Genomic DNA, 12,719 nt, shown 5'->3' on the forward strand with positions numbered 1-12,719 from the left:
GCATAGCCTTTAGGAGGCTTATAGAGTGCTGGGCATGGGGCATGCATAGCCTTTAGGAGGCTTATAGAGTGCTGGGGCGGGGGGAATCGGCCTCTTTTTCACTCATTTTTGCTTTCCCCAGCCCCCAGGAACACTCTGGAAGCCCCCTAAAGGCTATGCACGGCCAATTTGGTGAAGGGGCATGGTTTCAGGAGGAAAAAATGCTGTATTCAATGAATAAGATGCACCCAGATTTTCAGCCTCTTTTTTGAGGGGAAAAGGTGCTTCTTATACTCTGAAAAATACGATACTTTTTGTGTGACCACAAGTTTTTATTCCATTTGTGGTGCTGATAGCTGTTTATTTCTGTTTATTTCTTTTTTCTTGATGCCTCTTTAGTACTCATGCCCTACTATTTGTAAGTATGCAAAGAGGAGAAGTATGTATAAGTATGCAAGAGGAGTATTCCCCTGGCTTTCTCCCAAACATTAACAGTATATAGACCAAATCCTACCAAATGTTACTTGTATATTTAATGCCAGAAAAGATAGGCGGCAGCAACCATTCAGTACTTCTAATTCAGTGATCCCCAGCCTTTCCGGCTTTGTGGGTCAGCAGGGGGGTGAGGGTGGTTCCCTGTGAGTGGCAGGTGTGCAAGAATGAGCGTGCACACCTACAATATGAGTGCAATTGCCTGGCGTTGGCACAAGTGGAGCTTCACACATGAATACTCGCCACTTGTGCGAGTAGAGCTGCATATGTGAGGGGCTGTGCAAGCACCCATCGCTCATGTGTGTGGAGCTGCGTGCATGACCACAAGTGCATGCTGATTGCGCAAGTGGAGCTGTGTGTGCACGTGAACTCGGCTGCCACTTGTGTGGCCCGGTTCTGAACTGGCTGAAGTCCGGGGTTGCGGATCCCTGTACTAATTGATAGAAGGAGACAACATTCACATTGTTCCTCATTGATAAAGTGGGAAATTACCATTAAATCTAGACTTTATAAATCGGGGTAGTTGTTCACACATCATTCTGAATATGTTATCTTGTAAAAAATTGTATAAGGGTTCAGGAAGAGATATTAATTTATTAAAGAAATGTAATTTTAAATGTATCAACTAAAAAGAAAAAAATAAATCTTATAGTCAGGAGAGATTTACAAAAGGTTCTGATTCAGTCCCTGTCACCTCAAGTAAAAAGACTTTGAATAGCAGAAGAGGGAAGGAGTTCTGGTCAGTCATGGCTGGCCAAGATAAAACCAAGCTACATAGAATAGTGATCTGATATGTCAGCATCACTTAAGAATTTCCTTTCCTTTCCTAGCATGTTGCACTTATACTAATACAAGTTACCTCATCTTCTTGTCCAGGGTTTAGAACTGCCAGTGCTCTGAAAAAGTCGTCATTCATTCATCTATATTAAAAGCTCTATTCTGCTTTTTTTTACAAAGAGATTATAAAATTGGCTTATCTTTAAAACATTCTCCAAAGTAAAATGTAACACAGAAAACATAAACACTGAAACATTTTTCTTTACTGCTTTTCTTAAGATTCCTGTATATTTTAGAATTTTATAATAATGTTTTTGTTATTACATGTAGAACTTCCTTTTATTTAATAATTTTGCAGTTCATTTTTGGCCTGGATTATGACAAACTAAGTAATGCATACTCTACTGAAATGTTTTCATATTTAGTATTAAATATTATCTCCTTGCCATCTAATCAGCATCATCCATGTTGTACTTCCCAAGAAGGAAAATATTATCTCGCTTCAGGTTTAACGAGTATGGAGCATGTTAGCATGATTATTGTGCATAATTCTTTCTTTCAGCTGGAATCTGAGCTGACTGCACGTCATGAATTACAAGTTGAAATGAAGAAGAAGGAAAGTGATTTTGAGGAAAAAATTCAAAATTTACTTCAGGAGAAAGAAACAGTGGCAGCTGAGAAACAGCGTATTACCTCAGAGAAGCAAAACATAGAAATTAATAGCTCTTTGTTGAGTGATGAGGTAATGAGCAATGGTATAAATATACTGATTATATTAGAAAAACATGCCATTTTAGTGTTTAAGCCCTAAATCCCAAGAATCAAAAAATAGAAGAAGAAATATTGCTATTTTCTTGGTGAAAGAATGGGCAATGGGATAGGAGGTGAATGAAAAGCTGTACTGTAAGATTTTAAGATATTGGGATGTTATTGAATGCATGTAGATGTTGCTATTCCACACTATATGACATCCCTTTTATTACAGTGTTTAAGAGAGGAAGTTGGGAGAGTTGTATGATGTGAAATCTTTGATTTGTTTTTTGTGAATAAAATGAGTTGGATATGAATTCTGGGATTGTAGCAGATCATTTATTTATTTATGGATTTATACTCCACCATATGCAATTTTGTCTTGATAGCTTATAGCAAATATAACAAGTTGTTAGTTGAGAAATATGAGTGTCCTTTAATAAACCCTGGGTCCCTGCTGTGGTCCAATACATTGCAGTATGTCTGACAGCATTTCCTATAGTACCAGTCTGACTGTGTACAAAACTTTTTTTTTAGCATAAGTTCTCTCGGCAACAATAATTTGGTCTCCCTGTGACCTCCAGAATTATTCTTAGAAAATAAAATGATAGTTGTCCACTATAGCATGCTTTTCCTAGAAATTTGCACACCCTTAAAAAATTGTAAAGTAAGCTAACATGGTAAGAGTTGAAGTAGTAGTAAAAAGCAGTCTTTCCAATTTCTACTTTTATCATGGCAGCTGTTTTGTGAAAATACCTATAATTTACTCTGGAAATCCTAATTGTATATTTTAGTGCAGAAACAATGAGAGCCCCAGATACTAACCATCTACAACTGGGTTAGGTTGAAATGTTAAATCAGATGTGCAATGTGTTGCAATCTGAAAAAAAGATTTTCTGAACCAGGCATGCTTTAGGAACATTAATGGAGTACTGTTTGAATCATATAGTAGGTTTGTCTTTTTCCATTGTGGGTTGTACCCAGCTTGCGGTGTCTCCTCACACTTTGCTTGCACTGCCACTTTGTTCTGTGCATGTTTGGTTCAGAAAAACCATGATCAGTTTCCAGAGTAGCTTTGTAAAGCTGGAAAAAAGTCCTGCTTTGACCATTCAGGAAGCTGTTTTTCAAAGGATCTCTTGTGCAGGAATCACACAGCCCTAAATCAGAATAAGACTACCAATTCAGTGTGATCTGCCTATTCTTGCATCTGTTGCATTAGATTACACAAAAAGAAATCTCAAAACCCCAAAGGAGTAAAGGAAATATCAACAGGGTAGTGAATTATGGCTTAGAGATGGTCAGTCTGTTTATTTTTGTGGTTTAGAATTATGACTTTTCCAGTCTGACTTGTTCTACTTCTTTTTCTAAAGATCGCTCTACTGACCAAAGAACTTGAAGAACTTAAAAAGAAAATGAAGCATGTCATTTCATCTACGAGTTTCCCATCACAGCAACCATTACCTACCGAGACAGAAAGTCACCAAATCCCTGGGATGTCAGGGTCGCCCCCTCCTCCACCACCTCTACCTGGAATGTCAGAGTTGCCACCACCACCTCTGCCTGGATCCCCCCCTCCCCCACCACCCCTTCCTGGGGTGCCTGGGGTTCCCCCTCCCCCACCACCCCTTCCTGGGGTGCCAGGGGTTCCCCCTCCCCCACCACTCCCACCCGGTATGCCAGGATTGCCCCCTCCCCCACCACCTCTGCCCAGTATGCCAGGGTTGCCCCCTCCCCCACCACCTCTGCCTGGTATGGCAGGGTTGCCCCCTCCCCCACCACCTCTGCCTGGTATGGCAGGGTTGCCCCCTCCCCCACCACCTCTGCCCGGTATGGCAGGATTGCCCCCTCCCCCACCACCTCTGCCTGGAATGGCAGGGTTGCCTCCTCCCCCACCACCTCTGCCCGGTATGGCAGGGTTGCCCCCTCCCCCACCGCCTCTGCCCGGTATGGCAGGGTTGCCCCCTCCCCCACCACCTCTGCCGGGCATGGCAGGGTTACCACCTCCACCTCAGTTTGGGATACCAATGCCGCCACCACCTCCCACTCTATCTGGTTTTGGAATTATGGCAACCCCAACTCTTCCATTTGGATTGCCTCCCAAGAAGGTTTACAAACCAGAAGCTCAACTTAGGAGAACTAACTGGTCCAAGGTGACTTCTTCTAATTGATAATTAGATGTATTTTACCCATTGTCAATGTTTTCTTTTTCAAGCTCCTCAGTCTACCAGTGCTTTTTCCCGTTAATTACTTTGTGTTCAAGATTTTGAATGCTGAGGACTAGAAAAGTTTATTACAACTAATTTTCATTTTGCAGAATTTTATGAGATATAAAGTTGGATGTATTCTTGATACTTAATAAATGTGTCAATTTACCTCTATGAATAATCTTTTAAAATGGTGAAATATTTATTTTGATATTTGATACTGCTTTTAATTTTTTTAGAAATAATTATAGCAATAATTTAAATAGGATGGATTACAGGGTGAAATTATACATAGGTATGAATTTTAAACATCATAGTTATTGTGGTCTAAGCTTTCCAAGCTTTTTTTTGGTGAATATTCTTATCAGATGTTCTCAACTGGAAAATGTAGTTGTACATATCCTAATCATATATAATTTAGGACCAGAATATTTTAAGGCTTACAGTATCTGTTATTGAATGAAACCTTTCAGAAGTATAAAAATCATTAGCTAGAATATGGGGTAATATATACACCCTAGAATTTTCTCCATTGGCTTCTCTGTTTAAAATCTTTTGATGTCTGCCAGTTTTTGAGATGCATTTCCTTGCATGTTTGTCTCTCCTAATCAAACTATTTTTGATTTTCTGCTACACAGCAGCAGGCATTAAGCATGTAATTACATTATTCTTTTTTTATTTGTGCCCCACTTATTTGACATATGGGTAGAAAGGTGTCGCCTCTTGCATTTCATGATGAAATGAAAAATGCATAATAAATTAATCCCATAAATTGATAAATGTAATTCAGCAATATTATCTTCAGACTAACACTATTTACTTTTGATGAAATGGTTTCTGCTTCATAAAAGCTTATCAACAAATAAATAACTTGTTTTCTAACAGGCATACAGTCTTTTTGCTTAAATATGTACAGGACACTTAAACTGCAATAAGAATGTGCAATGGTATTTATATGGATTATGCCATATTATATATAACTTTTACAGATTACAGTACAGGAATTATCTGAAGGCTGTTTCTGGGTGAAAGCGAAGGAGGATCGTTATGAGAGTGATGATCTTTTTGCCAAGCTAACACTTCGTTTCTCAACTGCACCGACCAAATGTGAGTAATGTATTTTGAGCAACAATAAGTAAGGAATGTGAGATGGGTAGCTATATAATTTACCAAATAAATAAATAACTTCATAGATGTACACTAAAGAAGAAACGTGCTAAGGATGGTTTATGCTTTTGGGGGAAAATAAATTGAGCTTGCAGCAGGGCAAGTGGCAGCTGAAAATTAGGAGGATTATCTGAAATAGCCTGTGAGAGGAGTAACTGATGGGTTATTCTCACGTCCAATCTGTCCAGAGACTGAGGTTAAAGTTGAGGCTACTCCCCTCTACTTCCTCTGCATGGCGCCAGTTTAATCTCAGCCTCGGCCCAAATGAGTACTGTTTTTGCTTGGTTCTTCAATTTGGACTTGAGAGTTTGCTTTTTCCATCCTTGATTCCTCATACCCCTCCCCCCTTATGTCTGTGTGTGTGTGTGAGAAAGAGAGAGAGTGTTTGTGCACAAGTTGAACTTTGTTGCCATGTGTGGGAGCCTCCAAACTGCTGGGCAGTTCACAGGGGAATCCAGACCATATGCCAAGGGGCGCTGGGTGCCACAACCACCTTTTTATATTGGGGGGGAGGGGGTGTTGCTGGATCAAAAGAAGGGCTCCTGGAGGAGCAGCTCTGTTGGAGCTTGTTCAAAGGCTTCAGACTGCATGGTCGCCGGTTGCCATTTAGTAGAGGGTGGCCATTTTGGAGAGATGCACGTGGCCGGAGTGCAAGGATCGGCACTCCTGTTCCGGCTCGCCACAAGTGCTCCAAGGCCACTGCTGGTGCCTGAGGCATCATTTGGGCCAGTACTCTGCTGTAACACTGGGGAGGGCCCCCAGCTGTTCGGCAGGGCAGAGGTTTCGAGCAGCAGATCAGCGGCACAGCTGTGAGTGGGTGTGCCGGTTCAGAGCTCCTTACAGCACACAGAAGCCCCGGAACATCCAGTGTCACAGGGGAGCTGAGGTGGTAAGGCAACGCCTTGTATCCGTAAATACCGGCGAGAGGAGATCAGTGGAAAATGGTGGACGCCATGATGTGTGGTGGAGCAGCTACCCCTGGATCACCAGGTGACTCTGATCCGGGCAAGGGGACCTCCCAGAGGATTGCTCCATTAACGAGAGGGAAGGCTCCCTCTAAGAAGAACATCTCCAAGTCATCAAGGAAGGGGGCTTCGGCAAGCAGCAAGAAACTGGAGTTAGAGTCACTAGAGCTGCTGGGAGGTGCATTCGAGATAGCATCATCACCTCGCCATCCAGATCATGTTCCCCCCACAGGCCTTCCCAGATGGCTGAGTCTCAGCATCATTCTCCCAGTTCTCTTTGAGGATCAATCAGAGAAGATATCTCCCTGTCTCCCCTTCTTTCACCTGATCAATCTGCAGCTCCCCTTGGGGATCCCTTTGGCTGCCTGGTGACCAGGTCCACTAGGCCTCGTCTGGATCCACAATCTGCAGACTCTAGGCCTGACTTGGAGTCTCCCTGTCTCTCTTCTAGAAATTCCTGAGAGTTTTCAGAATTTAATTGCTCAGGGTATTGCCTCAGGGCTACGACAAAAGTCACAGACTTCTAGAGTCTTCAAGTCTTCTCATGGGATCCCACGAGGTCATCCAGATCAACCCGGCACCTCGACTGCTTGAGAGCACAGATCAGTTTCCCCTTCGACTACCAGTGAAGGGTTAGGCTTGGAGGAGGAGGAACAGAAGGACACTGATCTTTCTGAGGATGAGGATTCCCAGGTCCCAGAAGCACCTGCTATTGTGGGTCTTTTTCCTCCTGCCTTGTTTGGTTCCTTGCTGCGTAAGGCCAAGGCCACGGCGGATCTGGGAGTTACCCCGGCTCCCGCTCAGGCTCCTGCCACCCCTAGTGCAAGTGGGAGGGACAAAAAGGGCCTTTCTCCAAGCCTCTGGTGGAGAAGGAGGAAATTCCTACTCCAGATCTTTTCCTTGAAGTGCTCAAGAATCATTGGGTGAAGCCCAGGACATTTTCCATACCTGGGGGGAGTGATCATAGATTTTATAATCTTATCAGTGCCTTTACACAAGCCTTGCAGGTTTCAATGGTGGATGCTCTGGTGGCAGCTCTGGCCTCTTCCTTTGCGGTGGTAACAGGTGACATTGCCAACAGCCTGAAGGTGGAGAATAAGAAGGCGGAATGGGTCCTGCGCAAGACCTTTCAGGCTGCAACGTGGGCAATCAGGGCGGCTACTGCAGTTTCATTTTTCAACCTAACCACCTTGCTCTGGTTGGAACAATTGCCTGATAGGACATCTTCCTTTGATTTGCGGCTGCTGTAGGACATTAAGAAACTGATGGCGGCTACCCAGTTCTTGGCAGACACCATGCTGGACGCAGTTAAGTACTCCTCTAGAGCCCTGTCCTCTTCCGTGGTGTCCAGGTGTCTTCTGTAGTTGCGCAATTGGCAGACATATGCCAGATCAAAGTGGCACCTGGCAGTGGCTGAGTATGCCAGAGACAAGTTGTTTGGCACGTCCCTTGACCCATTCTAGTGGAAGATAAAAATAAGCACAAGGTCCTCCCTTCCATGACCAAGCGCTCAGATCAGCGCCTGGCACCTTATCCCAGGAGGCCTGCCTACCAGCCTCCTAACTAGGACTTCCAACAGCCAAGGTATTTTGCCCCCAGATACCCCAGACAGGGGGACAGGCAATACTCTAGGGACAAGGACAGGTACCAGCAGCCCAGTAAACATCCTTTTTGAGGGGGAGGTGGCCATCCCTACCACAGAAACAAGTGATTTGGGATCGGATCACCCAATTGGTGGCCACCTTACCTTGTTTGCGGATCGCTTGGACTGTATCACCACTGATGCCTGGGTCCTTCAGACTATTAGGTTTGGTTTGAGGTTAGAGTTCTTGTCCTATCCTCCGAATAGATTCCAACTCCTTTCTTCCTCTAGGAATCAGGTCAAGTATAAGCTCATGCACAAGGCTATTCAGCATCTGCTGGCTATCTGAGCAGTAGAGTGGTTCTGGAGGAAGAGAAGAGGTTGGGGTTTTATTCTAACTTGTTTGTAGTTCCCAAAAGTTGGGGGGGGGGGGCGAGAACAATCCTAGATTTGAAGCTGTTGAATTCTAGGCTGGTGTATCACAAGTTTAAGATGGCGTCCCTTAAGTCCATCCTCGAGGGAATTAAACAAGGGGATTTCCTGGCATCTATTGACCTCATGGAGGCATATCTCCATATCATTATATTCCTAGAGCACCGTAGGTTTCTCAGGTTTTCATATAAGGGGGTCCATTATCAATACAGGGCTCGCCCTTTGGTTTGGTGTCACCATTCCTGTCCACTTACAGTGCTACCTTGGTGATATTCTTGTTCAGTCAGTGACTGCGGACCTGGCTAAGGGAGATCTAGGTCACACAATTAATACCTTGCAGACCCTGGGGTTCTTGATCAACTTTGAGAGGAGTCATCTGGACCACACCACTAGACTTCAGCATTTAGGGGCTGTCATTGACACAGTGGAGTGTGAGGTGTTCTTTTCTCAGGAACGCAGGGACACTATTGTGGGGTTGATTAAACAGATTCACAAGGCATGTTCTGTTCCCGTAGTTCTCTCTCGGCTCTTGGGCAAGTTCATCTTGTGCGTCACGATAGTGCCATGGCCACAACTCCACGCTAGGGAGCTGCAGTGGTTTCTGCTTCCTCACCAAAGAGATGGGACAAGAGATGCCCTCTTCAAGATCCTCATGCTGCCCCAGGTCTTCCTGTCCTTCTGTTGGTGGATGTCCCCAGTGCTAGCCAGGGCCTCCCTCTTCAGGGAGCCAGAAAGGTTGGTCCTGACGACAGACACGAGTTTTTTCGGTTGGGGGTCTCACCTGGAATCCCAGATAGGCCAAGGCCAGTGGACTCACTCAGATCTGCAGCATTGGCCACAGTCCTCGGGGGGGGGGGGGGGCTCTCGCTCCCTAGCACAGCACCTGGTCATTAAGAAGTTTCTTAGAGGGGCAGCTAATCTCAGGCCCCCTGTGGTGCACCGGTTTTCCACTTGGGACTTGCCCATGGTGCTTCAGGCACTGACCGAGGATCCCTTCGAGTCTTTGAGGATGGTGAACTTTCAGTTCCTAACCCTTAAGGTTGTTTTCCTGGTGGCGATTACCTCCGCCAGGCATGTATCTGAGCTCAATGCTCTGTCTAGGGCTGACCTGTGCACATTTCACGAGAACAGAGTCATGCTCAGGCTTGACCCTTCCTCCTTGCCCAAGATTAACTCTCCTTTCCATAAGGTTCAGGAGGTGGTTCTTCTGGACTTCTGTCTGACGCCCTCCAGGGAGAGGGAACATTCCTGGCATCGCCTGGATGTGAGAAGGGCAATGCATATTTACCTGAAATAGACTTCTCCCTTCAGGAGGTCGGAGGCGTTCTTCATCTCCTTCCAGCCCTGTACCCTAGGGGCATGGATGTCACCAGCTACTATTGGCAGGTGGATTAGGTTAGCCATCACTAGGGCATATGAGGCACGCAGACTTCCAGTGCCAACTGGCATTATGGCGCACTCCACCAGGAGTGTAGCCACATCTGTAGCCTGGTCGACCCATGTGCCAATTGAGGATATTTGTAGGGCAGCCACCTGGGCTTTGCCCTCATCTTTCATCAGGCACTACCGGCTAGGTGCTTATGCTTCAGCTGAGGCATCTTTTGGTAGGAGGGTACTACAAAGAGTGCTGGACGCTTGTGGGGCTCAGCCCAGTGATTCCCTTCCATGGACATCAAGCTTTGGTATATCCCATCAGTGACTCCTTCCACAGGCTATTTTGGAGAATGTCAGTTGGTCTTACCTGAACTGCATTTCTCGAAGTCCTTTGGGATGAGTCACTTTCCATCCTAGTTATTGTGCTTGCCAGTGCGAGGGGTCCTGAGCCAGGTTTTAGTGACTACTTGGTCAGTCAGGGTCCTGGGGGTTTAAGTTCCTATGGAACTTTGACCTTCGATTAAACTGGAAGCTATGCAGAGGAAGTAGAGGGGAGCGGCCTCAACTTTAACCTCAGACTCTGGGCAGATTGGACGTGAGAATAACCCATCAGTGACTCATCCCACAGGACTTTGAGAAATGCAGTTCAGGTAAGACCAACTGATATTACACTCATCCGACAAACCTCCTTAGCCAAAATAGACTTTTAGGCATAAACTGTCGCCTTACTCACTAAATGGTGCCCTCATGTGGCAGCAGGAAGGGACATGAGATCAAACTCATCACAACACTCACCCTATACAGCGCCCTGTTGTCATCTGGTTGCAGCTTGAAGGTTGTGAATTTTCTGATGCCAGTTTCTGTAGAATCAAAACAGGACCCAAAGCAAGTAATCAAGCTCGCTGTAGTCTTTATTAGATAAGCAATACTGGAGAGGGTCTCCTTTAAAACAATAGTAAGAGACACATCCCTGCAGACAAAAATATGCGTTCTTATACATTTCAGAATGGAGGGGAAAATGAACATGCCTACATGTTCATGAGTGTTAGCGTAATAGATCTCAGTTTACTTTCTGCTCTTCTGTTATCTACATAAAACAACAGTCTTGGAAGAAACATTTGCATCTTGAAATTCAGTGATTGGGTAAAGATAAAACTTAACCATGAGCCCACTGTGCTGCCACGTTCCTTATGTCTCAATTTGTCTATTAAATACTTGCATTCCTCTGAAAGCACATTTTGTAATCCATGAAGTTACCACTCCATAATATTAACAGTAAACCCATATCCATAAAGTCTTTACAGTATATTTACATCGCTTGCATGTGTAGGTGTTCTTGATATATATGTGCTTGTTGTCTGTTGAGAAGTAAACTTGTTTGTTACTGTCAAACTATCATTTTCATTTGGTTCATCTTCAAAGCCTTCTAGATGCACCTGGAAAACACATACATTATTTGCAAAGTATATTACCTTACTACACAACCCTAAGTTCCGATTATTTTAAAATGTTAAAATTAATTCAGAGAATATTTGTAGGTAAGGGATGACTTGTGGGGTCTTTGGTGCTCTTTGAACTTGGTTGGTTACTTGCAGATGTTTTATTACCCAACTAGGTAACATCAGTGTTATTAATGCTACTGATTACCTAGTCAGGTAATGAAATGTCTGCAAGAAAACAACCAAGTTTCAACACCACCAAGAACCCCACAGTTAATTTCAATCATACACACTTTTTCTCTGTATAATATATATGGTTTCCTAAATTTATCATCCAGTAATATAAATATTTCATACTTACGTATTCATGTCTTATTTTGTTTTTAACATCTTTTTTTCTGTATTAGATATTTATAATATAAGCCATGTATACTGTGCACAATTATTAGACAAGTATTTTGACCATATCATCATTTTAATGCATATTTTCCACCTCCAAGCTGTATAAACTTGAATGCTTAGTGGATATAAGTATATCAGGTGATGTGTATTTGTGTAATGAGGGAGGGTGTGGCCTAAGGAGATCAATACCCAATATCAAGGTGTGCACAATTATTAGGCAGCTTCTTTTCCTCAGGCAAAATGGGCTAAAAAAGAGATTTAACTGACTCTGAAAATTCAAAAATTGTAAAAGGTCTTTCAGAGGGATGCAACACACTTGAAATTGCTAAGATATTGGGGCATGATCACAGAACCATCAAATGTTTTGTTGCAAATAGTCAACAGGGTTGCAAGAAATGCAACCCTTTGGGAAAAAAGGGTACAAATTAACTGCCAAAGATTTGAAAAGAATCAAACTTGAAGCTACCAGGAACCCATTATCCTCCAGTGCTGTCATTCCAAAACTGCAACCTACCTGGAGTGCCCTGAAGTACAAGGTGTTCAGTGCTAAGAGAGATGACCAAGGTAAGGAAGCCTGAAATCCGACCACCATTGAACAAGACACATAAGTTGAAATGGCAAGATTGGGCCAAGAGATATCTGAAGACAGATTTTTCAAAGATTTTATGGACTGATGAGATGAGAGTGACTCTTGACAGGCCAGATAGATAGCCCGTGGCTGGATCAGTAATGGGCACAGAGGTCCACTTCGACTTAGACATCAGCAAGGTGGAGGTGGGGTACTGGTATGGGCTGGTATTATTAAAGATGAGCTAGTTGGATCTTTTCATATTGAAGATGGACTCAGAATCCACTCCCAAACCACATGCCAGTTTTTAGAAGACACTTTCTTCAAGCAGTGGTAGAGGAAAAAGTCTTCATCTTTCAAGAAGACCATGACTTTTATGCAGGACAATGCTCCATCACATGCATCAAAGTACTTCACTGAGGGTCTAGCCAGTAAAGGCTTTAAACAAGAATATCAACATGCCTCCTTCCTCTCCTGAGTTAAACCCTATTGAGACCTTGTGGGCCCTTCTTAAAAGGGAGATTTACAGTGAAGAAAAATGGTACACCGTTTCTGAACACTGTTTGGGAGGCTGTAATTGCTACCACA

At 43.8% G+C, this 12,719-nt stretch overlaps 1 protein-coding gene across 1 annotated transcript in view; it reads left to right on the plus strand.

Moving 5' to 3' along the window:
- The window catches only part of DIAPH1 (diaphanous related formin 1), a 130,354-nt gene that overhangs the window by 52,215 nt on the left and 65,420 nt on the right, over nt 1–12,719 (plus strand). The window contains exons 15-17 of the mRNA XM_087721842.1: nt 1,811–1,990; nt 3,369–4,148; nt 5,192–5,309. Coding sequence (XP_087577968.1) covers nt 1,811–1,990; nt 3,369–4,148; nt 5,192–5,309 — 1,078 coding nt within the window. The remainder of the gene's footprint in view (nt 1–1,810; nt 1,991–3,368; nt 4,149–5,191; nt 5,310–12,719) is intronic.

The sequence above is a fragment of the Thamnophis sirtalis genome, unplaced genomic scaffold (genome assembly GCF_051295495.1).
Source record: "Thamnophis sirtalis isolate CommonGarterSnake01/CBP01778 unplaced genomic scaffold, rThaSir2_p1.2 scaffold_8, whole genome shotgun sequence".
NCBI classification, from domain to species: Eukaryota; Metazoa; Chordata; class Lepidosauria; order Squamata; family Natricidae; genus Thamnophis; species Thamnophis sirtalis.